The sequence below is a fragment of the Poecilia latipinna genome, unplaced genomic scaffold (genome assembly GCF_001443285.1).
Source record: "Poecilia latipinna isolate Pla-1442-1.1 unplaced genomic scaffold, P_latipinna-1.0 Scaffold1070, whole genome shotgun sequence".
NCBI classification, from domain to species: Eukaryota; Metazoa; Chordata; class Actinopteri; order Cyprinodontiformes; family Poeciliidae; genus Poecilia; species Poecilia latipinna.
Genome location: NW_015113686.1, coordinates 241148 through 266533, shown reverse-complemented (window position 1 = coordinate 266533; position 25386 = coordinate 241148). Strand labels below are relative to the sequence as shown.

Below are 25386 nucleotides of genomic sequence, written 5' to 3'. Positions count from 1 at the left end.
GTTTTAGTGTTTTTAAAAGTTTTGTTTGAAATAAAAATGTTACTTTTTTCTTGGCATGCTGCATCTAACTTTTTTCATCTAAGTTTACCAGAGTATTTTGCGTTTGCTACAAAACAGTGACAATAAAAAAATAAAATAAAGATTCCAGCCAAAATTTTGCGCAAGGTCACAAAACTTGGTTCACAACGACACATCCTGATATACAAGTATAAAATATTTGTGACTAATTTGTGCCCATAAAACACATATATGGTGGAATCTGGGAGAGGAGGAGCAAGTTTATTACACAATCACTGATAATTGGTTATTATTTGCTAAGATGTATTTGTGAAGAAACCGAAGTCAAATGCAAAGATTAAAATAATGGTGTCAGATTGTAGCTGTAGATAACACAACCAGAGGGGCTGGTCAGTTAGGAGCCCCCTGTCAGCCTCATCCTGCCCACTGGGGAAGTCCACTGATGGTCCTACAAGATGGCTGCATGCTGCTGGACGCGCTGGACCAGGATCCCGGTCCTCCTGACAGCCGGTGAGTGTCGCTCAATGCCAGCTGAAACACCACATTTGTTCCAAATGCAGGTTTGATTTACAGAATCCTTAAAGCAAATCATACAAACCAGCCTTTGCCGTCGTATTTACAGTAAAGTTTAAATTGTTGGCGTGTTGAAGAGAGCCAGACTTGTAGATTGACTTTTCTGTCTAATATGATCACTTAGAGGACCAAAACAAAACACGTTGCTTTTGAAGAACTATTCCTCACTTTACACATTCTCGCACTTTAAAAACAGAACTATTCCTCACTTTACACATTCTCGCACTTTAAAAACAATATATATATATATATATATATATATATATATATATATATTTTTTTTTTCATTCTAATCTCTTCTGATTAGAATGAAATCAGAGGATTTCATTCTAATCAGAATGAAATCCTCTGATTTGACACACGAAGCCAAACTGAGGTACCAGCTCTTGTGTAAAACATCCTTTTTTTCCTGATTTCTATTCATGTCGGCCTCCAGGGAAACCGATATTTTCCCTCCTCCTTATTTTTTCCGCACACTTAAAAGTTTCAGTTTGTCAAACAACCTTTGGTATCAGACAAACAAAATCCTGACTAAATGCAATTTGATTGAATGAGTAATAAAGCAATACATACATTTCTTAAGTGCGACTAAAAAATAAAAAATAAAGTAAATACAGACCAGGTCTGTAAGGAAGCAGATACTTTTACAACTCTGTGTTAACATTAAACAAATAGTTGTTCAATGTATGAAATAAAAGTTGCATTTCTTTTTTGTTTTTGTTCTAAGGGTCATGAAGTTGACCTGAATTCACAGTGTCCTAATCCAAGTTTCACAGCTCTCTTTATTGATTTTATCTGCTTAATATTGTGCGCTGCTTAAAGGTCATTTTAATTATGCGGTAAAATATTTCTGCAGTGAGTCACGGTTGTACATGTCTGCCTAAAATGGGATTTTCTATTAGTTTTGTGTTTTCTCCTTAATGCAGAACCGGAATTCTATTCATATTGGATGAATCACTGTCCTTGCTGAGAATAAGGCAGAAATAACAGATTTCTAACATATGCACACACACCACATAAGGTATATGCATGTGAAATGGTGTCATTTAAGTGTAGAGACACTGCAAAATGTTCCACATTGTTGTCTTACTTATTAATGAACTATAATTTACATTAAAAATAATCAGAATATTGAATCTCTAAGAGTCAGAATGTGGAAAGTTTTTTGAGGTATAATACATTTTTAAATAATCTTGAATTAATATGTGAAACAAAATCAATTAGTCAATCCCAGGAAGAAAGGAATTCTTAAAAAGTTGTTTCTTTATTCTTATTCAGTAATGCGCTGTGTTGCACTTCCCCAAACTGAAGTGTGCTCACTCCTTTGAGCACCTGAGGTTGGCAAACCAACTTAAGGTGCATTTACTGCCACCTACCGAACTGGTGTGTGCATGTCAATGATTTAGAACACAGCTCTAGTAACTCGTCATAGCTAGAAACGATCTTTGTAGGCTTGTAACGCTCCACTGTTCTGTAAATGTCTTTTTAAGTGGAGTGGTGCATCCTGTTCATACACGGTCTTCGGAGCGCCGGGTCCTCCTCCTCTCAGCTGACTCTGGAGCAACAAACCAGAACCCGCAGCTGCTGTCATTAAAGCCTTTAACCGGCCGGCGTTACAGTCTGCTCAAAAAAGTAGAACCGAATCATCGATCGTTTTTACAGGATGGTATCGTGTTCAGATTCACCTCGCGAGCGATGAATAAAACGCGCGCCGAGGGGACCGGACGGAGACCGGCGGCGGTTGTGTTTGCTCCGTGCTGCTCAGTACCGCTTCTCGGGCTCGTCAGAGGATGGAGCGCTGGTTAAGAGGGGATGGCAAGCCGTCCGTGTCCCGGTTTCTCCTCGGTCCTGTTCTCGTCCTCTCGCTCCTAGCGGTACAAGCTAGCTGTCACAGAACCTGCACACACAGAGTCCCCTCCGGCCGCGAGGTGAGCCTCGGCTGTATCTGTAACGTTCACTGAACAGTTTGTGTCGCTGGGGCTGTTAGCCAGCTAGCTTCCTGAGCTAATTAACGTTGATTTTATTAACTATAAATTCTATTACAGGATGTTTAAACCCAAATTGTATTGACAAATATGTTGTCGGAGAACCCAACTCCACATTCACACCGTTGTAAAGTTTTGTTTCTGTTCACTATAATTTGGAATTTAGCAGTTAGTTGAAAAGCTAAGAGGCTAACTAGAAGCTAATCTGTTCATCCAGCTTAATTTACAGCATAATTTATGTGTATTTACCCAATTAAAGCGATTATTCAGAAATTTACAATCAATTTATTAGCTCTAACTGTTCAATTTAAGCCTCACTTCTCCTAGCAACAGCAAAAATTATACGTCCGGGTGGGCATTTTCAGAATAAAAGCTCAACAAAGATGTAATTGTAAACCAGACATCTGGAACCTTTACAACCCAAAGAGCCGTTTTTATCCTAAATCCAGCAAATTAAAACTCATCTAAAACAAAACAAAACAAAAAAAATGTTACATGACCTTTTGACAAAGACACATTTTAGTTTCTGACAAGAATTTGTCGTTTTTAAAGAACCAGTTTTAACATTTGAAATGATGAACAACTTTATGAAAAAAAACTTGGCTACATTTCAATGGGATGAAGAAATTTTATTTGTGAATAAAGGATCTAGAAACCTAATGACAAGGAAAACCATGATCTGAATATTACTGGTACTTTCTGTTTTACAAAATTAATGCAAATCCATGTAAGGCTGGAAACCAGTTAAAACCTGCAGTTGGTATTATTTATTAAAAATATGTATTTATTGTACAGTTTGACATTTTGTGCTGTCAGAATTGTTTGATATTTTTTTTCTACTGTTGATTTTATGTGTATCAACAAATTATAAAACATAATAAAGTGATTAATTTTACATTTATGGAGCTTTGACTGCAGTGCCATTCTGTTACCTAAAATATTTTAAACTAGTTATACTTTTTTTTATTGTCACTTTTATAATTATTTCAATGACGTCCAAATATCTTCCTAAAGGTTTAACGCCAAACTGCCCACCTGAAATACACATACATGTAAAAGTATTAGTTTATAATTTCAGCCAAGGTTATTTAGAGCCTTTGTGGAAGGTCAGACCTCTGATCTATGCTAAGATTTTCTAAATATTATTTACAGATAGTGATTGCGAAAATAAGAGCACCAAGCTGGGTAGCTTAACATCGAGTACAAAACTTACATTTAAAACAAATGTGAAAGAAGAGCCGTGGGGTGGGTAACACTGATTTTCTTGTCCCTTAAAACACACAATGAAAAAAATAAACAATTGCATAACATTAAAGTTGCTGTTTACTTCTTTCAGGTTGTCCATCAAGTGTACTTGAAGCCTGAGCGGTTAGCGAAGAGAAGTTCTCCTGACGACCTGCAGCTAAAGATAAAGATCATCTACGACAGCAGCGTTGACCAGTGAGTTCAGCCTTAGCTTCATCTGGTTTAGTGACGTGAACTACAGCGGTGTACAGTGCACTGCAAAACTGTTCACACTGTTCTAAAGCTGCAGTTTATTACATTTATTTTAAAATAAATGTTTAAACTGTCACCATGTCCTAACATCTTATGAGACAAACAATCTGTGAAAATTTTGATCTTCCTGAGCTACCATTGTCATCTGAAGAAATTCTCCGTTCCCGACCAAAAACAACCAGTCGGAGCCAGGAGGCGGGTCTTAGCGCTGTCCATCAATCTTATGTACTTGCCACTAAATGTGCTAATAGCAGAGAAACAACTTGCCGTTACAGGAAAACCGTTTATCTTACAATTTGTCGGCAGTGGCAATGCTGACTAGGCTGAGGATTCACAGTAAGCGATGCTAGCTGCATCGTAGCAGAGTGCAAGGGGTGATGAGTAGCGCCACACAGAGGGTGATTGACAGCGCTAAGACCCTCCTTGTAGATCTTTGGAGCTCTTGTCAGATTATTTTAGTTCCAGAGAGCATAAAAATGTCTCTTTGGATTGTAAAATTGACTGACCCTGACATCGGGGGGCAAATGAAATGTGTGACTGCAATGTGATAAATGTGGGACGGTTTAACATATATTAATAATTTTACTAAGGCACCACATAATTTTTCTGTCGGTGGTTAACGTGCTCACTCTTTGTCTTCACAGACTTCCTGCTGACAAGCGGAGACTGGTGAAGGTGAGAGGACATCTGACCACATCCTGTTAAAAAAAAAAAAGGCTGCAAAGATAAAAATGTCTCTTGGTAGATGAGGATATAAACCATCAGTGTGATCTTTCTAACAGACAGCAGCATTGTAGCCTCTTGTGACGCGGTGATAATGTGACCAGGGCTCAGCCTGAGGCCTGCAGGAATTTTAGAGAATTGTAACCATTCAGTATGGTGCTGTGAGACTTAATTATATCACCAAAATAAAGCTGATTAAAGGGGATCTATAATGCTACACTTACATTTTGCTCATATTTGTATTTCTGTTTTTTTTCCCACTGCTTCTAAAAACAGCCCGTGTGTTTTTGGCAATAAGTTGATGTTTTTTTGTTTTGGTGTCTGTAAAATTATCAGTTTCAAAATCTTCCCTATTGTTAAGTCACAAATCAGCAGGAACTGCCCCTAACGTAGCAACCTCAGCGACCCAGCCGGTTACCTAGCAACTCAAGTTGAGCTCCAGCACGTTTACCGCAATTTGTGCTTTACAACGGCTGCTGGAAAAGACAAGTGTTTTGTTGTCGACTTACCACCCATAAACCACTTGCTGCATTCTCGTTAGTTGCACAGGAGGCTCTACTTCTGCTGTTCAAAGGTGTATGGTTGTATAGTTGCACGTCTTTTCGCATGGATTTTCAAATACGAGTGTAAACGTTGGAGCGTGGCCAGCAGTGGCTTATTTGTATTTAAAGTAACAGAGACCTGAAACAGGCCATTCTGATAGGAGCTCAAAATAGGCAGAACTGAGCAAATTGAAACATCACTACCTGAGAATGATTTAAAAAAAATTGTGATGAATATGTTTTGTACAGCCCACAGACCTATATTAAACATAATAGGTCACCTTTGAAACATTTTGAAGTGAAGTGCTGCACAAGCTAATAGTTGTACATATTCTCTGTGGGTTGTAAATAAATATCTGCATGACTTTAAATCAGTACATCATTAAATAACGTGGTTCGCCAATAAAGCGATGCCGCTTTTTTTAATTTTGGTTGTTTGGCGATTGTCCGACACTTGCATGTGAAACCGATCTCGTCTACCTCTGTAAAGGTCTGAAAATCAACCACTGAATTTTAGACCTTTACTGAATTCTTCCTCCATATTTGTCGACTTTTCAAACAAAAAAATATCGGTATCGGCCAGAATCGGAATCGGCAGGTTGGGCTTTTTAAAGATTGGCGATTGGCTGTAGTTTCCAGCTCTCTGTACGTCTCTCTTCAGGACAAGCTGTTTCCTCAGGCCATCGACTACCTGCAGAGGGCGTTCAGCTTGAGGCGCAGGGTGGGACCCGTGCTGCTCAGCAGGTACCTCACCATTCCCATCACCGGGTTTAGAATCGGGCCAACAGTTGGCAGATTTAGTAACTATGTTCATTTATTTATTTTTTTTAATTGGTGGAAAAAATGTCTTTTACGGTTTTAGCAGTCAAATCTGGAAATGCATCAGAAACCAGATAAACCTGTGCAATGTTTAATATCTCTGTCTCTTTTCAGACAATGTGCAACCAACCAGTACATGAGGAAGAGAGGTGACCCTCATCGATACTGCCAGGACGCCTGCGCAGACGTCACCCGGTGCGGTCCTGTTGTCGTACCTCAGCACCACCTGCAGGTCGGAAACAGCTGCGCAACGTATAAGTCCTTGAAAATACATTTAATGCTAATTTAAAGGTACTCGGTGCTAGAAAGTGGCACAGAACGGAGTATTAAAGCTCTCATTTGGTGTTGATGCCACTTATTGGAATGAAATGGATTCTAAGTCTGTTCTGCATAAATGTCTTTATTTTTGCTGAAATTGTGACTTTATTGTCCTAATATTACGACTTCTTTCTCATAATAAAAAAAAGTACACTGTTGCAGATGTTGCACTTAAGACTAAGAAATAATTGTGAATTTAGTTTTTATCCAGCTTAAGTAACTGTACTATTAAATGTTGAGATTATCTCCATGGACACCAGGAACTGGGTATCGACCACCAAACTTTATCTGGTTTATGGACGGCCCTGGAAAGTGGAGGGTGAAGGCATCAAAGAGGGTTTTTAACATTTCTGTTTGTTTCTCAGCAATGTAAGGTTTGCAGCGAGTCTGGGAAGTCCTGTGGCCCAGCGGGGCCCCCGGACGGCCCCGGGGTGGAGGGCTCAGACTTCGTGCTGTACGTTAGCGGCATCACCACCGAGCGGTGCGGACAGGAGAACATAGTGGCCTACGCTGCCTACTGCCAGCTGGAAGCAGAGCTGGACCGGTCAGCTTAGTTATCCTTTAACCTTGATAAAGTCCAGGAATAAAGACAAATCTGTACATTTTAACTCTCTCTCTTTGTGTGTGTGTATTTTTTCAGGCCCATCGCAGGTTATGCCAACCTGTGTCCAGCCATGATCTCATCTCAGCCTCAGGAGTTTGAAGGAATGCTCTCCACTGTCAAACATGAGATCATTCACGCTCTGGTAAGAACAGTTTCACTCATCTCTGACACACACATCACTCTGCCTGTCACAATAACACATTCTGCTGGACGATAAATTGTCCAAAGAAGTTATCGCGATAAACGATAACATTGGTGTTTTGACACCATTAACAGAATGTCTTCTGTACGCGGCTTTCCCATGTTCAGAACACATCCTCAAAGATCAATGGACTTTAAATTCTAATAAATATTTAAGACTGGAACTGGAAGACATTTTAAATATCCAAATAAACAAAACGACAAATAAAATGAATTATGAAGTCTCTGTAAACAAAATTGTCCTTCAAAAAAGGTTTAGCTTAGACCCAAAGCAGCTGCCTGAAAACTTTAGTCATCCAGCTTGTAGCAGAAAGAGAGAGAGAATAAACGATAAATCAGGCAAATGGACATTTTTCAGCTTCTTTTAATTTATCATGTCATTAATTGATATATTGCTTATTGCAACAGGCCTACCTATTAAGCTTAATTAGTTTCTTTTTCTTGATCTGCAATACACTTCCTGTTTACTTTTTTTCTGAGTAACAGGCATACAACACACTTCAAGTCATTCTTGTTACATTAGCCTTGCTGTTGTTGAGGAAGAAAGTTTCTCTCCATCAAAATCAACTATATCCCCTACTTCAATGTCTCTCTCCCCGACAGGGGTTTTCGGCCGGTCTGTTTGCCTTCTACCACGACGACGAGGGCAAACCTCTGACTCCGCGCTTCGCCAGCGGCCTTCCCGCGTTCAATGAGAGGTAAACAGACGGCCGATCTCACTCCGCTCCGCCAATTTCAGATCTTATCCTCCTGACACTGGCTGTGTTTTCATCCAATCAGCTTCACTTGTGTTTCCAGTCAGATTCCCCTCCTCTAACCTCTTAACCTTTGACCTGTTGCTCAGCCTGGGCCTGTACCAGTGGAGCGAGGCGGTGATCAGGAGGGTCAGCCGCCTGTGGGACATCAGAGGAGGAGAGATGGTGCGGCACCACGTCCACGTCCTGGTCACTCCTCGGGTCGTGGTAAGTCAGTAATTAATGATTGACTTTCATGGGGGCGGTCTCTAAAAGTTTTGGTTCTCTTTTAAAGAGGCGATATGATGTAAAATTGACATTTTTGAGCTTTCCATCATGTTATAATCTTCAAAAACATACCTGGAGCGTTGCCTTGATTCTTTCATGAATGTTTGAGAAATTCTTTAATCCCCATGGCAACCATTCAGCTGTGCGAAACGCCTGGGTGGACGTAGCTCCGCCTTCGAGGACGAAGCTCCTCCGAGCTGCATTTTCCAAACTCCTGGGCTTCTGCCTCTCAGAGGCAGTGTGGGGGAACCGTGATGAATTGATTATTGAAATAATTGTCAAATAATTGACTAATTGCCAATTTACGTATACACTCTCAAAAAAAAAAGTCAATTTGCAGCAGGAGCAGTATTAAAGCCCAAACTGTGTAATTAAGATTAAAAATCTTCTGTCTGTAAACATGTTCAAAGTGACGGTTTCAGCTTCACCTGGTTCAAATTCTGTAGACGCCACAGCTATTCAGATTCTTTTGCTATCCAGTTAATTGGTTAATCAAAAAACAAAAAGCAACAGAAGCTGAAAGGCTCTGATGTTAAAACTATTATCTTTTCCTACAAATGATCAGGCGTACACAAAAAGAATGCTATATTATTGCATTTTAGGCAATAATAGGATATTAACGCCTAAAATAATACTATATTATTATTATATATTAATATATAATGTAGTTAATAAAATTGTTTGCATGTTTTCTGTAGTTTTAATACTGTTTAAAATAAGCTTAAGTGAGCAAATGAAAAATATGCAGAATGTGCCATATTTATTTACTTTTAACTGATTAATGCTATGAATAATCGATAAATACTCATTTACTAATATAATTATTTTAGCTAGCTTTAATTTGTCAGTGACATAAAATCCCAGTGAAATACACTGAAGCCTCTGAGGTGACAAAATGAGACAACAGGTTTGACTGGCCTTAAAAGCGACGCTCTAGCCTCATTTTGGTTGCTCTTTCTTTATGCCCAGTGTGTCTAGAATTTCTTTTGTGTCCATTTTTGTTCTTTTTTCTGTCCATTTTCTTAATGGCGTTTTAACTGAACTCTGTTAACTTGGCAGAAAACCCAGTGAGACTCGGATGTGTTCAGTAATACTTCAGTTTGGTCTGGATGTCGTTTTGGCCGACGTGACGGAGTCACCGGGTTGTCTGTGTCGCTCCTGCAGGAGGAGGCCAGGAGGCACTTCAGCTGCCCCATCCTGGAGGGGATGGAGCTGGAGAACCAGGGCGGGACGGGAACCGAGCTCAACCACTGGGAGAAGCGGCTGCTGGAGGTCCGTACCTTCTGCCCCACTCGCTACGTTTTACTAAACCCCAAACAAACCCGACTTGTTCTTTCCTCCTCGTGATTCCGTACGACTCTGTCCAGAACGAGGCCATGACGGGCTCCCACACCCAGAACCGGGTGTTTTCCCGCCTCACGCTGGCCATCATGGAAGACAGCGGCTGGTACCGGGCCAACTACAGCCTGGCCCAGAGGCTGGACTGGGGCCGCGGCCTCGGCTGCGACTTCGTTATGAAGAGCTGCAAGTTCTGGATGGACAGACAGAGACAGAGGTGCCGTTTAGAATAAGAATAATGATTCCAGATGTCAGCTCTTGTTATTTTTACTGCCAACTCTCAGGGTTAATTTTTATGTAACAGTTTGGTGGCCAAATTTTCCTTACCAAGCAGTCTGTCATAAAAACTATCAGGATAAATAATCTGAGTTTGTTCTGCAACTTTTTGATACTTAAAGGGACAGTATTATGCAAAATTTACTTTTTTGAGCTTTACACAATGTTATAATGTTATAATAATCAAAAACATACCTGAAGTTTTGCTTTGATTCTTTCATGCATGTTTAAGAAATCCTTTAATCTCCATGGCAACCATTCAGCTGTGAAAAATGCCTGGATGGACCTACAAGAACAAAGCTCCTCCTTGGAGCTACAGATTCCAAGTTTTCTCATCTCTCCTCCGTGACTCCCCCTCTCAGCTCCTTCAGACTAGCCAGCATCAATTAGCAAACACCTGGTGGAACTGAGCATCTGCTGAGCTCATTATAGGAGCTAGTTCTCAGTGAAATGCTGGTAAAAATGTTGCTAATGGGTTAATAGAGGAGCCATGTTGTGGTGACTTTCTGAGAGCGGTGTTTCAGAAAGAGCAGGAGTTTTAAAGAGACAGAGGCCCAATTTCAAGGCATTTAAACTACGATGTAAAATCTTTCAAGTCATATTTTATACATACCTACTTGATTGTGCTATAAAAAATGACACTGTGTGGCTAGAAAACACATAATACTGCCCCTTTAATTTTTTCTTTTTGATATTTTCTGATCATGCTTCACTTTCTCAGTTTCTCCCTTCACTGTTTTTTCAGGCGGCACCCTGTGACCCCGTTCTGTGACACGGTGCGGGCCTCTCCTCTGCAGCTGACCTGCAGACAGGACCAGCTGGCAGTGGCTGTCTGCAACTTACAGAAATACCCCCAGCAGTTGCCCCTGGAGTACCAAGTGAGTGAAAAACTTTTTCCCAGCAACCGTTTCTCTGTTACTGTGCGTCTAAGCTTGACTTTCTAGATCGTCACTGTACAAATTTTCTAAATAACAGGTTGATATTCCCAAACAATAAATGACTAAGAAAAGACATTCCCATGTGCCTCGTTGTTTTGTCAGTATTTCGATCGGATCCCGGATGTTGCTGCAGATCAGCTGTCGTCCTTCGGGGGCGCTGTGGAGATCGCCGATTTCTGCCCCTTCAGCCAGGAGTTCAGCTGGCACCTCAGCGGAGAATATCAACGAAACTCGTACTGCAGAGTATCGGAGAACCAGCCGGGTACTGCTCACATCGCAAAGAAAGATGATGACTGGAATCTAGCGCTCTGAACATCAGCTGATGTCTGAGTAAAAGTAATTTAACCATCTGTGTGTGTGTGTGTGTGTGTGTGTGTGTGTGTGTGTGTGTGTGTGTGTGTGTTTAGACTCATGGAGGAATTATGGAGCGGAGCAGTACGGCCCGGATTCTGTGTGTCTGTACCAGAAGTCGGCCTTCGTCATGGAGCAGTGCACCAGGAAGATGACGTATCCAGACTGGGGCTCCGGATGCTACAAGGTGCTCTCAGTTTGTCCTCATGTGGTGAAGAACCACCTGGAGTCTGCTGAGACGTCTCTCATGTCTATATTTACTTATGAAGTTGCATAAAAAGTTTTGACTTTCGATTTAAAGTATGCTGCTAACAAAGTTAACAAAAACGTTTTGCTTTTTGAGGTGTGAAGAATGTAGAACGATTTTAGGTTAAGCAATAAGATCAAGAGGAAAAGGTCACTTTAACTTTGGACTGCAAATGGAAGTTCAAACTTTTTTTTTCTATTTTGATTCCAGCTGCTGGTAATGTCTTGTTGCTGCCACAGGTTGGCGCCAGTGCTTCGACTAAATTAGGACACTAATTCATAGTAACTAAGTGAAAGGCTTTCTCAACGTTGTGACGTCTCCCTGGTCCAACACACTTGAATCCAATAGCAGTCATAAGATGAGTGCAGTCAGGTTCTCCAGAGTCCTGCTAACGACCTCATTATTTGACTCAGGTGTGTTGAAGTAGAGACACACCTAAAGGTTGCAGGAGACCGGCCCTCCAGGCCTGGAGTTGCCCACCCCTGTGAGGGCCAAATTTATAACATTCTTGAACCACGGTCAGAGTTCACACCAAGCTGTTGCTGCCCGTCCTGCAGGTTTCCTGCTCGCCTCAGGGCCTGACGGTGTTCGTTCAGGACCGCTCCTTCCTGTGCGTGAGGAAAGGTCAGCAGCTGAGCGTCAGCGTCCGGGTCAGGGACTGGGTTTACAACGGGGTCCTGCTCTGCCCCGCCTGCACCGACTTCTGTGACGACTGCCCCCTGCCCCACCAGCTCCTGCCCATCAACGCCTCCCGGAGCAACCCCATTGGTCAGTTTCACTTGGGCCTTTAGTTACTAACACAGAAAGTTAGCGATTAATGACTTAATCTGCAGGTAACTGACTGCATCGATCGACTGACGATTAATTAAAAAAAACAAAAACATTTTATTTTGTCAGCTGTATTAAATACTGACAGAATAACATTAAATTGTGATTCTCACTAAACTTAGACATATTTATAAAACAGGAACTTCTTAGGTTGTTAAATAAAACAATCAAATATGAAAAGGATAGTTCAATTAAATTTAATTATTTAATCTTCCTTTGGGATAAATAAACTATTTTTTTAAAATATGTGAACCACTTATCTCCCCATGAACAGATACATGTTTATACAGATTCATTGCTCTTGAAGGAAAGTTAGTACATTAACTCAGGACAGCCCTCAAAATCAAACGTGTTTTTTCTTGTCTGTTTTCGTCATGTTACAATTTCCCCTCTGCGTTTCTGTCGCCACATCCTGACCTTTGTACCACAAAAGTCATTTCTGAATGGTAAGTGGACGTTGCCCCGCCATGCAGCTCGGCTAATTGAGCGCCATTAAGGTTAAACTTAAGGAGCTCCACGCTGGACTCTGTTCGGATAGTTTCTTTCCCGTTCTGATATGTCTCCGCCATCTTTAATTCCTGTGTCTGCTGGCTCCGCTTAAGAATGACCTGCGGCGCCCTCTTCTGGGCGGAGACCAAACTACAACACTAAAATAAGTCCTAAGCAGACATTAGGACTTAATCGACATTTAAACGTAATTCAATTAATTGTTTGCATCCCTATTAAGAACACAACATTAATTATCTGTGTTTGTTTGCTTTCAGATCCCTGCTCCAGTTCTCCAGGTCTGGCCATCACTCTCTGGCTCCTTCTGCTCAACCTGCTCCCTTTAGTGGCTGGACTGCTGATCTGCCACTGGAGCTGATGAAACACACACACACACACACACACACACACACACACACACTCTCACAATAAGGTAGCTAAAACTCTTCTGTACTGTAGCCCTCAGAGGACTTGATGACACACCTTGTTTTTCTTCTGTATTTGGTTTTCTTTCCTTTAACCTGAAGCTGGGAAAAAACAACCTTTTTACATCCCTGACTCTCTCCCTCTCTCTGCTCCTACACTTATTGTTTCCACCTTCGACTCAACGTTTTTCCTCTCAGGATCTTTGCTCTTCCATTCCTGTGTTTTCGGGTTTTTCCAATGACGAAACTGTCTGTGTCTCTCGATACCGTCTGCCGCAGACGGGTGTGTTTACATGCACTTCAAAAACCTGGTTACACTCTTTTCTTTCACATAGAGAACCCTGGTCACTGTAATCAGAATGTAAACACTGCAGACACACCTACACATTTCTAAAGGTTATCACTGGCTAGGGGAGGTACGCTTATTTAAATCTGGCAGCTTATTGTGGTTACTTGCACAGTTTTCCTTGCAGGTAAACTGTTCCTATTAAAGGGAATGTGCATGTTATGAACCAATACTTCTCTTTTCAAGGCTGCAGTGCGTTCATATTGATGTAAATATATAGAATTATTTAAAACTTAATAGATTTCTATCAAGTTAGTAAAGCAAAGGCTAGCTTGACTTTATATTTCATTCTTTTCTTGAATTCACGTGTCAAAGCGTCCTCCCCTTTTTGGATAAACGTTAACTGCTTTCGACACCAGCGTTCATATCTGGCATTAAAATTCAACCTGCATCATCAGAGCTCAGTTAATTACGTGCTTTTAGTCACCTGAACTGTTGCTGTTCAGTCACAAACATGAGTGAAATTCATCTGAATAACATTTTTGTGAAGTTATCTGCTTCCAACGTACACAAACAAAACATTCAGAACTTCACCCACACTGCAGCCTGTCATCCACTGATCAATCAAATCCAGAGTTCAAAACAGGTTCTCGCTCGTATTTTGGCCTGTCAGGATGTGCTAATGCTAGCAAACTGTCATAAGAATTTTCAGCTGCAATTCAGAAAGCCACTGAGATTTTATTGTCATTGTGGCTAGTTAGCATGCTAACCTCGTTTAGCAGCACAAGACGCTTCATTTTGTTTTTTGCTTTTAGATACTAAAGGAGGCCTGGCAGAAATAAATGCAGAACAGTAGTACTTGGTAGTTAGTGGAATACCAACGGACAGGTACAGTGACGAATGGTTTATCGTCCTGTGGCTGTCAGCATTTTAAATGGGCAGCGGCCATTTTGAATTCAAACTGAGTAGCCCTGAAACTCTGTTTCATGTCGGATTTCTAACTTCAAGAAGTGTTCAAACTAATCGATATTAATTAGTTTGACTTTAAGTACAGAAGGAAGTCACCATTAGTTGAACACAGTTCACTCATGTTTTTTGCAGTGCATGTAAACATGTTTTCATAACTCTTACATTACAGGGAACAGAATATTTATTGGATTAAAATAAAATCTAATTTTATTTAATTTGAACCCTCCCACGGTCTTATGAGACGGGGTCATTTGGACCCCTCAAGTTTTTTACCGTGCGCGCAGTCTGGCGAAATCGCACTGACCCCTGGTGCATTTTTACGATTTTTTTTTTCTTTTTGCCTACTGTGTAGTTTCGAGAACTGACGGTCTGACGGGTCGACTTCTGACCGTGACATCTGTCGCACTCCTCCTGAGCGCGACGCTGAGTGAAACACAGCGGGGTGTTCGTCTTTCTCCCAGTAGAGGAGGAACACGATGGGTGGAATCTCTCCAGCTTGAACCCATTATATATATTTTTTTCTTCAACCTCTCAATGCTCAGGTTTTATATTTATTTGTCTCCTTTCATGTTGCACTAGAAGTAGAATTGAAGATATCAACACTGCAGCTGGATTTCAAATCTCCTTTTGGACATTTTGTTTTGTTTTTGTTCATTCATCCCGGATGGGAACAAAGAGGAACACTAGAACATTTTTTTTTGTTTGTTTGGATTTTTACACTAGAACACACTCCTGAGGCAAGACCTGTGCTGTTTGGTGACCCCTGCTGGCAGCTGTGGGGAACAGTTTAAAGCTTTAGAATGTGATGCAATCTATCGCACAGAAACGTTTTAAATTTGTGAGGTGGAGTACCTGGTGTTTGAATGAATGACCTCTCTTGTTGTGAGCAGACCTCGGGTTTCTTTAATGAAGTCATCGAATGAATCTGTAGCTCTTGTAGGAATAAGCTGTTCATATGAAGGTACTCATTTTTTTCTGAAGCATGCTGAATTTCTGCTGAGCTGATTGATCATAAGCTGCTTTTACATACAAAGTCAGAACCTGGATCTCGTCACACTCAAGTTAACGGTGTCTTGGTTTTATGCGCCTCAGAAAATATTTTTTTTGTAGTCGAATCGGCTGATTAAAAACTACAATCACTGCAGCACTTTCTCTGACATCCCCTCAGAAGCTATTTAACCAGGAAGAGTGGTACGCTTGAAAGTTTGGAAAACCTTGGCATGCCTCGGCTACAGTAATTTGCACGTGCGTACTGCTACGTGTGCTACAGGTTTCACATATAAACCACCAGAAGAAAAACTGTTTAGCAACACCGTTTTATATGAGGGGAAGCCATGTTTGTGAAATTCCGACTTCAGGTAGTGTTATTATTAAATACAACCTGTGATTTCTGACTTTTGAGAAAAAAGAAAAAAACAGGCAGCAAAATTCCTACTTGGATGTTTGGAATTGAACACAAAACTCTGCTGGGATGTTCCAGTGCCAGGTAAATGTCTGAAGGTGCCACAGCGTAGCCATCGGTTCGACCGGTTTCCTGACATTTCTAGGCACATCTAAATCCACTTTTTGTTTTCCCGTCAGTTGTGAAAGTTTGCTTGCTCCATTTCGATTTGCTGTAAGCTGCAAGGAAAGCTACTGCTTTTTGCAGAATAAACGACGGTTGGTGATGCCTGTAGGTGTCTTATGGTGAAACTGTTCTCTTAAACTCTTGATCAGTATTCTTATTTCCTAAGGAGGGATTTGGACCCTCCAGTGTTTTCCTATATCTGCCTCTACTCGGGGTCAAACATCCTGCAGATGGACCAGGCAGATGTCGGAGCCACTGACACCGGCAGGAACGCAGCGGTGCTTCTTATTTTAACATGGACATCAAAATAAACTGAAGGACTGTTTTAATCAGCCCTGTTGTAACATTGGACATATCTACGGCAAAGGACGGTTTGCAGTTTTGTACATGATTGTTTTTAAAATGCAGCCAGTGAGATAAAGACCACTTTGTCTGAACTGGTCCTCGGTTCAGCGGCTAAAGTTTTTACGTTCACAAACCGGAGGAAGCTACAGCCAAACTTCTCCATGACGTGAAGTGTTCACTTCACTGCAGAACAAATGACCTTTCAGCTAAATGTCTGTGTTTTTGTGACAGGAGACTGAGAAATGCTTGTATGCTGTAAAGGTACATATAAAATGTTTTTCTTTTTTTTTTCTTTGTAAACTAAAGAAGAAAGGGTCGGAGTCGACTGTGATGTAATGCGCTTTTCATTGTTATCGGTAGTGTCAAAAACAGATTCAGTGTTTGTATGGTAAACTTTCAAACCTCAGTGACTGTTGGACCCTTATTTAGTTATCCTGTGGTTTCGTTGTCAGGTGAGGTCACTGTTGGCCCTTTTCCACTTGCACCTGCTCACAGCAGCTTGACTGGGTTCTGTGGTCCACCTAAGTGGAACCAGACATTTTTCTAGTGGGCACTAGTGGGCTTTATTGAACATTAAGTAGACAAAGAAAAAGAAAAAAAAAACAGAAGAGGGAAGTGGACGTCATCCAGCAAAGGTCCTGACACCAGGATTCAAATTCAGGGCAACGGTGTGACGTCTCCAGCCTCCTCTGCTCTGCATATGGTGCGCAGGTTCTGGCAGCACCAGCTCACTTTACCATAATCTGACCCGCCATTTTTAAAAAATCACAACAGCCACTGAACGGATTTGTGCAACACAATGTTCAACGTAGCTTCCATGTCCTCCATTGTTTATTTGTGTGTCGTGTACAGATCACATCACATTACTTTTCAGACTCTGGGACTACGCAGTTATGACAACTCCACCCACTAGAGTCCTGATTCAGTTAGTGGAAAACCAGCTGAACTGTGTTGAGCTGCGTTGCTATTGGAAAAGAGCCATATGTGTAATAAGAGTTTTCTGTTTTTCCCTCCCCTAACAAGTCAGAAAGTTGATGGTCTCTCAGATCAAACCAGTCGGGATTTTCATCCATGTTTTGAACAGGGGTCTGTCACCATGGCAACTTTGGACTCGCCTTTTGCTTCAGCAGAAAGTGCTGTAAGATGCTGACATTAAAATGGCTCCTGATCTATTGGTTACTCTGGGGAACAAACTAGACAGCCCTCTGGTCTTCAGTTATCCAATTTATAAAAATAAAGGACTGAATAACCAAATAGAGCAAGAATAACTATTAATAAAATCAAAAGAACTTGACAAATTATGCTTAAATGATCTTTATTGACTTTGAAGAAAATTCCACTCCCGTTCAGCACAGCTTGCTAACTCGTATTAATCTGCATCTCCGTAAAGCACTTAAAGAATGAACTTTGTTTTCTGAAGCTTGCACTAAACCAGAAGAAGAGCTGGCCTCAATAATGAGGACTTTTCTGATAAACTGTGACAGAGTAACCGAAGGATGCATTTGGGTTCAGCTCTTTATTTATTGACGTGTTTTCTCATGACGTGTCTCTGTGTGTCCTGATCAACGCTCTGGCAGCATCATGTCCACCAGAAGGAAACTTTGCCTTTACAAGCGCACATGTTCAGAGTCGAGCAGCGTTAGACGTTGGTCTCATCACTGTTGGCATTGTTCAGATGATCTGACCTCGGCCCATTTTCCTTCATTTATTTGATTTCATGCTTCTGTATTGACTGATGGACTGAGCTGGAAAAGAAAAATCATTTTGTTGTTAAAAATGTCATGGAAACATGGCGTTTGTGTTATTTCAGTACAGAGGTGAAAACGGGTGGAACAGTAAAAACACTTTTATTTCCTTTTTTTTTAAAAGGGCTGCCTTTATTACAGATAAAGGCTTTCCCCTTCAAATAAATGCTTTCCCTACCCCAGAACAATGAGTATTGTCTTATTTAAATAATGTCTCATGAAATTGGTAAACTTGCTCATAACTTCATAACCATTTAGTCTTCAAGTCTATTTGCACAGAATATTTCAGCATCGAGGCGGTTCAAAGTGTTTTACATCACATAAAGCAGAAACCAGCTAAGGAAGGAGAAATAAACGACACATTTTGTCACATGGCATTCTCACAATCAAGCAAATACACGTCAAACATATTGATCAATGTACCAGTTACAGTGAATCAAAGGAAGCCAATGTTTCTGCATCTTTGCAGTTTTCTGGAAGTTCATTCCAGATGTTGTGGTGCATAAGAACTGAATGTTTTGTATGCTGTAATAAAACGACCACTGAGCAGAAAGGATTGGGAAAGAATACTTTCTCTCTGTTCTCCTATCTGCTGCAGTTTTGAGTATTTTGTCCCAACTTGGGCAGTTTTAATCTATAAGCTCCGTGTTGTTTTGCTTTCACAAGTAACTATGGAAATCTACAGCCATGTTTCACTGATCTGTCTACAGTTTGAAATGTGACCCCAGTTCAGCCACAAGCTGTCGATTAAAAGGACCAATCACAACTCCGGTAGTTTATTCCAGCCGTTTCATCCCTTGAAGATGCTCTTTAGTACGTAATCTACTAGATTAGGAGTTCTTCTTCACAGTTTCCCCAAAGAATCACTTAAGATTTGCTTTGCCGCCAACTGGAACCCGACCCGTCGGATTTGACTAGAAGAAGTTCTCAGCCGTCGACTTTTGGTTCATCTCCACGTCTTAAGGTCCACCCTGTTGACCCATCTGGCTCTCCGGAGCGCTGACCTGTTCCCCGCTCTCCTTGATCCACAGGAAACCCACTTGGGTGCCGAAGTTGAGTCCGTCTCTGACGTGGGAGAAGAAGTCGTCGGGATTGCAGGAGGTGCAGGGCGTCACGGGGGGCCGGGTGGCGTCCATGTTGTCGTGGATGTGCTCCGGAAGGACGCCGCGCCGCTGGAGGAGAACTCTGGGAGCGGAGGAGCGGTGACGGTCAGCGACTAACGTACCGAACATACTCCAATTGTCTTTTAAGATTTTTATCTGTATTTCATTTTTTTTTTAAATCTGCTCACACAGTGTCATACTCTTTGGATTCGTACCTGTTGGCGAGGAGGATGTCCACGTGTGGCCTGGCCGACTCTGGATCAGGCACGCAGTCTGGGTGGATGGAGATGAAGTCTGCCGCCTGCTCTCTGTCCAGCGTGAAGCAGCACACCCCCACGGACGGCCCCACCGCCACCACGATGTCGCCGTACCGACAACCAAAATTCGTCACCATGGCGTCCACGGTTGCTGTGGCCACGCCCATCACCGTCCCTCTCCAGCCTGGGAATTGACGGTAAAGTTTAAATGATATTCGCAAGACAAGTTGACAATTAGAGGTTAGGACAGACTCGAGTAGGGAATGAAGCATGCTGGGAAAAAAAAGAAGAGTTAGTCAGAGAAGGTGATGTGTGGATGTGAAGTATTAAAAAGTAGCTGCGTTTCCATTGGCCATATAGTTGTGCAGTTTGACATTTCAAAAATTAATTTGCATAATGAATGCATGACAATTTTGTAAAAACTTGTTTTTTGATAAAAAAGTTTTGGTGCTTGGGTGAGGTATTGTTTTTGCTGTATGAAAATTGGTTCATTTTGCTAAACTGTAATGAAAATACTTTGTTTTGTATTACACGAGTCACATGATCAACAACAGGATGTTGCCACTGGCACAAACTCAGAAGAAGACGACAACAGGAAGTAGTTGGAACAGTAAGTTTCTTAATGGTGAAAAAAAAAACAAGTGACATCTACTGATACTAAAGAGGCAGTGTTATGTAAAACTGAGTTTTTCGAGCTTTACATCGCGTTATAATGTTATTCCCCTCGTCAAAAACTTACCTGGAGTGTTGCCTTGATTCTTTCATGTGTGTTTAAGAAGTCCTTTAATCTCCATGGCAACCATTCAGTTGTGAGAAATGCCTAGGTGGACCTAGCCCCGCCTTCTAGCCCCAGCTCCTCCTCTAAGCTGCAGTTTCTGAGCTTCTGCCTCACAGAGCAGCCCCTCCGCTTCCCCTTCTTCATTCAGCTCCTTCAGACTAGCCAGCAGCAATTAGCAAACACCTGGTGGATCTGTGCATCATCTCAGCTCATTATAGGAGCTACTTCTCGCTGATAAAAAGGTTGTTAAAGGGTTAATGGAGGAGCCATGTTGTGATGACTTTCTTAAGGCGGAGTTTCAGAAAAACAAGGAGCTTCTTAAAGGGACAGAGGCTCAATTTCAAGGTGTTAAGTTACAGTGTTTCAAGTCACATTTGATATGTATATAGCCTTTTTATAACAACTGGTGGTAACATTGTTATGTGATTGTGCTATAAAATGACACTGTGTGCCTGGAAAACATGTAATCCTTCCCTTTTCATACTGCACTTATGACTGAAAACCAATATTTACCAACATTATAGATATTTCCCTTTTCTACCTCATGAAAAATTACCTACTTTGCTTCTTTACCTCCGTTGTCCTACACTGCATCGACATCAGATGGCCAAACTACGTGACCAGTACCGCAGATATATCGTGCTTTTCTAACTTTGCTATGATTATCTGGGGCATCAGAGTACTATTCACCTGCATGCGCAGCCCCGATGACCTTCTTCACCGGATCGGCGAACAGGATGGGCAAGCAGTCGGCCCCCTGACCCGCCAGAACAACCCCCGTCTGATCGGTCACCATGGAGTCGTAGCTTTCCGGCTCAGGTTTCCCCAAAACCCAGACGTCGCTGGCATGGTTCACCTGCAGGACGCAGGTGTGAACAGGACATTCATGATGGGGAAGTAAACTGCAGACAGGGTTTATGATTAACAGGTGGATCATGTGCGCCGCAGAGGTTTCTTTTTGCAATAATGTACCTTGACCAGACGCAGGGGCATGGGATGGAAGCCGGCGTGAACGGCCAGCCGGCGCCGGTTTTCTTCCACCACGGCCCGGGGGTCCCTCCTCCTACTGCTGCTGAACAGATTCAAGGAGGACAGAGTGGGGATGTAGGAGACGCCGCCTGAACGGGTGCTGAAGCCGTGACCGAAGCAGTCTAAGAGACACAGAGGAGAAGGACAAGGTCCAGCTTTACTGACCAATAAACAGGCTCTGTAACTTTGCCTCTGACAGTACGGACGTTTGACAGCCTGTAGACTTAGTCAGGACATTTCATTTGAGAGAAAAAAAAAGCTTCCCAAATTCAAAACATAATCCTCTAACAATCGAATCCTTGGATTATTTGTGAGGCGGGGTCGTTCTGACCTGATGGTACCGTTTTTTTTTGTTTTTTTTTTTACCAGTATCAAGACATTTATATCTCTAAATTTTGCTACAAGTGGCTGAAACTCCTTGAGACATACATTGTAACATCAGAATAATAAACTAATAAACCTTTTGGGCAAAATGTAAAAAAACAAATTCAGTCATTTTGCTTTTATTGAAGAAAACGAACAAAACAACCATTGCCACAACTTATTTTAGATTTTTTTTATTTATTTCTTCTTCTCTAACACACATTTCTAAGTGAATCAACTAAAACCGACTGGGCCGTTTATCATTTCCACTGAATTGTTTTAACAGGCTGAAATAAAATTGGAACTTTAAGATTATTTGTTTTGACACGTTTTGAAGTTTTCATACATCTGTACAAAACGACACGGTTTTGATTTTAGTCATCGTTGGCTATTGTGTATTGCAGAAGTGAAATGAGCATTTTTAGGACATGTGCAGCTCAGAAGAACATGTGCATCACCATATGGAACTGGGAAGGTTAAAATAATTTCCCAAAGAGGTCATAGGTTCTGACGACAAACTGCTTCAGTTTTTGCTGTTTTTTATGGTTTCAGATCTTAGTAGGTTTAACATGAGAGAGAGAGAGAACCTTGGAAAATACAAAAGTTACCCAAAATCAACGTGGCAAATACTGTAAGCTTCATATGCAAGGCTGGACACTGGAGCTCTGAGTTGGGCTTGGAGAGAAACCTGCAACTCCACCAGTCACCTTTCTGATAACTTTTCCTATTTGAAGCTTTGGTTAACCTCTGACCCTTCACGCAATCATGCATCGTCAGTAGATAATAATATTTCCCCCCCTCTGTTAGTTTGTCTTGATTTCATTTTTTATTTATTGACAAACACAGTGAACTTAAAAAAAAGTCAAAGTTTTGTTGTGCTGCTCTTTTAAAAGCTCTGTCATGGTGGCAGCATCGGTCACCCTGGTGTCCACTGAGGTGGGCTTTATTGTCAAAACATACATTTTTATAATGGTCAACCTTAGAAAACGACCACTCTGGTATTTATCTAGATAATTTTTATTCATTTATTAGATGTTTTTATTTATTTATAATCTGTGCTGAAAGCCCCTGCTGACATGCAGCTCAGTTTATACACTAATCACATCATTATTAGAAATGGCTTATGGCAGTAGCCCAGGGCTCTGATTTTTGGGGGAGCGTCCAAAAAATGTTTTTCTTTTTTTCTTAAGTCCATGTTTTGTAAACATTGAACTTTATATAGATGTCATAGGCTCAGAATTAGTTAATAGTGAGTTTTTTTATTAATATAAACACCATTCAAATATTGGAAAATGATGGAGTTATCGTCAATTTCTTTGGGATTAGCACTAAGTTATTGTATAGGGGACGTTTTAAACCTACCGTGCATTGATCAGCTCTTGCTTCTGTCAATGTACTGTAACTTTTATTAGTAAAATATTTTTTCCATAGTGTTTAGGGCACCAAAAGCGTCTCCAGCCCAGGGGCCCACATCCTAGTAAATCCGGCCCTGATCAAAATGAGTAAAGTTACTATATTTTTATTATCTTTGATGCTACTTTGGTTGAAAAAAGGCCCATCAAATCAGGTGATTTTGTTTTTGTGTGATCTTAGAACAATAATCCACTTTACTGAAACCCACCTGGGATCAAAGTGGACCTCAGGGTTCTGATGTCCCCCTTCAAAGCGGGCAGCTGCTGCAGGAAGGCCGACACTTCTTCCTCCGCTTCACCCTCAGGTGAGTCCGTGTGGGCGGAGCCACAGCAGTCCGAACAGGTGAGCTTGTCCGCCTGCGTCACGTCGTAATCAAAGGTATAGACGGCGGTAAATAGCATCTCCTGGTACCGAGCCAGCACCTCCCTGCGCCGCGCCGTGGTCAGCACCCTGACCGCACTCAGGTCCAGATCATCCAGGCTCCGCTTGAGTCGGTACAGACGCTCCGCGGTGGACCCGGAGTCCAGGACGTGAACGCTCCTGTGGGAGCCCAGGATCGGGTCCGAGAGGCCGTTCTCTCGCCGGTTACTTTCCGCGCCGCACAGCAGAAAGACGTGCAAGTCCGCTTCCTGCAGCAGAGAGGCTCCGGGGCTGCAGCAGCTGCTGCAGCAGCGGGTCAGATCCAACAGCACGGCCATCCTCTCTCCGGGTGTGTGCTGAGCTCGGGGCGGCGCTCTGACTTTATAGCCGCGGCAGGGAGCGCGTTTGTCCGGCAGAATAACAGAGAAACTCCATCTGGCTGCAGAGGAACTTCCTGCGCCGCGTCGCTCCGCCCAGACTGGAAACCCCGCTCAGCCGCTGGAAATTCTCATCTGGTTGGTTTCCTCCTGCTGCTGCCGAGTGTTGCACCGACACTTACTGCAGGGCACTCAAAGTTTGCAAAACAGCAAAAACACGCTGCAAAGCGGGGCACCAACATGTAGAAACTACTAGGTTATGCAAACGTTTTCTTTAGAAAAACTGATCCATAGAGACACATCGGGCTTATTTAGGTAGGAAGCGCCTTGTTTTTCTTGATCTGTGGGATTAAAGTTTTTGTAAGCTACTCTAAGGAATGTTGACGTGTTAATACCTGCACTGTACGGGAAATGTATGACGCAACTATAAATGCCACATATGAACTCAAAAGTTATATTTATTCAACTTAGCTGATAGAAATTGCATCTTAGACTGTTGGCTTTCTGCTAGCAGGAACGACCAGGGCTGGGGTACTGCAGCTTTTAAAGGGGCAGTATGTACAATGACATTTTATAACAATCAAGTAACTGTTATCTTCAGTCATAAAAATGCTACATATGGGTCATATAATTGGGTCTCTGTCTCTTTAAGAAGCTCCTGCTCTTTCTGAAACTCCGCCTTCAGGAAGTCATCACAACATGGCTCCTCTATTAAAACTTTAACAATGTTTTTACCAGAGTTTTACTGACAAGTAGCTCCTATAATGAGCTCAGCTGATGCTGCTGCACAGCAGCTGGATGGAAAAAACACCCAGTGAGCATCAGTTGTGTGGACAAAAATGCAAGTGGGAGAATATGCAGATGGATTTGAGATGATGTGGCAAGGCAACAATTAAAGTTCTGCTACCAGGTCTAAAAAATACAACTTCTGAAGGAAGTTGACTGATTTCAGCTGAACAGAGCACCGTTGGGATGTGGGGATGGAGAATCTCATCATGGATGTGCAGCCTACAAAACAGCGGCGACGTCATGATGTTGTCTTGTAAATATGGACCAGAATGTCTGAGGGATGTTTCCAAGACCTTTTCGGCTCCATATTGGTTAGAATTAAAGCAGTTCTGACGGTAAAAGAAGCTCCAACTTGGTACTTGCAGCTACAACTAATGAGCGCTAACACAGTTTTTATGTCATCGTTAATCATCAGCTGACGGGTTTAACTTTAGGCAAAGAGATTAGGACTGCTCGCTATTAGATCGTCATCCTTACCCATGACAAAATAACTCGATGAAGACTTCAGTTAAGACAAATCTTCCTCACTCCTGGCTTTCTCGTGCCTCCAGCTCTCTTCTCTGACCTTTAACATCTTGTGCACTTCAGTTTGTGTCAACTCAATTCAACGGCATTTTGTGAAGACAATATATTCACGATAAATTGTGCAGCACTAAGTAAATATTATCTGAAGAGGCTAAAATATCAAATTTCTGTCATATATCTACCATCAGTGTTCTGTTTGTGGTGAAGTTCGATGTTAATAAAACCCACACCGTGCTGCTTTTGCTTTAGGGAAGAACGCAACTTCCCAAAATAATGAATGCAGTGGTCA

The 25386-nt window shown here is 41.8% G+C and overlaps 2 protein-coding genes across 2 annotated transcripts; one reads left to right on the top strand and one right to left on the bottom strand.

Moving 5' to 3' along the window:
• The first annotated feature begins 2127 nt into the window (after positions 1–2127).
• lmln (leishmanolysin-like (metallopeptidase M8 family)) lies at positions 2128–13703 on the top strand. Its single transcript, XM_015051848.1, has 16 exons — positions 2128–2519; positions 3913–4016; positions 4718–4748; positions 6000–6082; positions 6272–6389; positions 6841–7019; positions 7116–7221; positions 7884–7978; positions 8125–8242; positions 9467–9574; positions 9670–9857; positions 10662–10794; positions 10957–11116; positions 11262–11392; positions 12010–12220; positions 13045–13703. The coding sequence occupies exons 1-16, from the start codon at positions 2382–2384 to the stop codon at positions 13143–13145; spliced, it is 2004 nt and encodes a 667-aa protein (XP_014907334.1). The 5' UTR covers positions 2128–2381; the 3' UTR covers positions 13146–13703.
• A 1440-nt stretch (positions 13704–15143) lies between these two features.
• On the bottom strand, positions 15144–24259 carry lacc1 (laccase (multicopper oxidoreductase) domain containing 1). The gene is made up of 5 exons (XM_015051850.1): positions 23255–24259; positions 21214–21392; positions 20932–21097; positions 19422–19647; positions 15144–19288 (listed from the first exon to the last, which is right to left on the bottom strand). The coding sequence occupies exons 1-5, from the start codon at positions 23742–23744 to the stop codon at positions 19063–19065; spliced, it is 1287 nt and encodes a 428-aa protein (XP_014907336.1). The 5' UTR covers positions 23745–24259; the 3' UTR covers positions 15144–19062.
• Positions 24260–25386: the final 1127 nt, after the last annotated feature.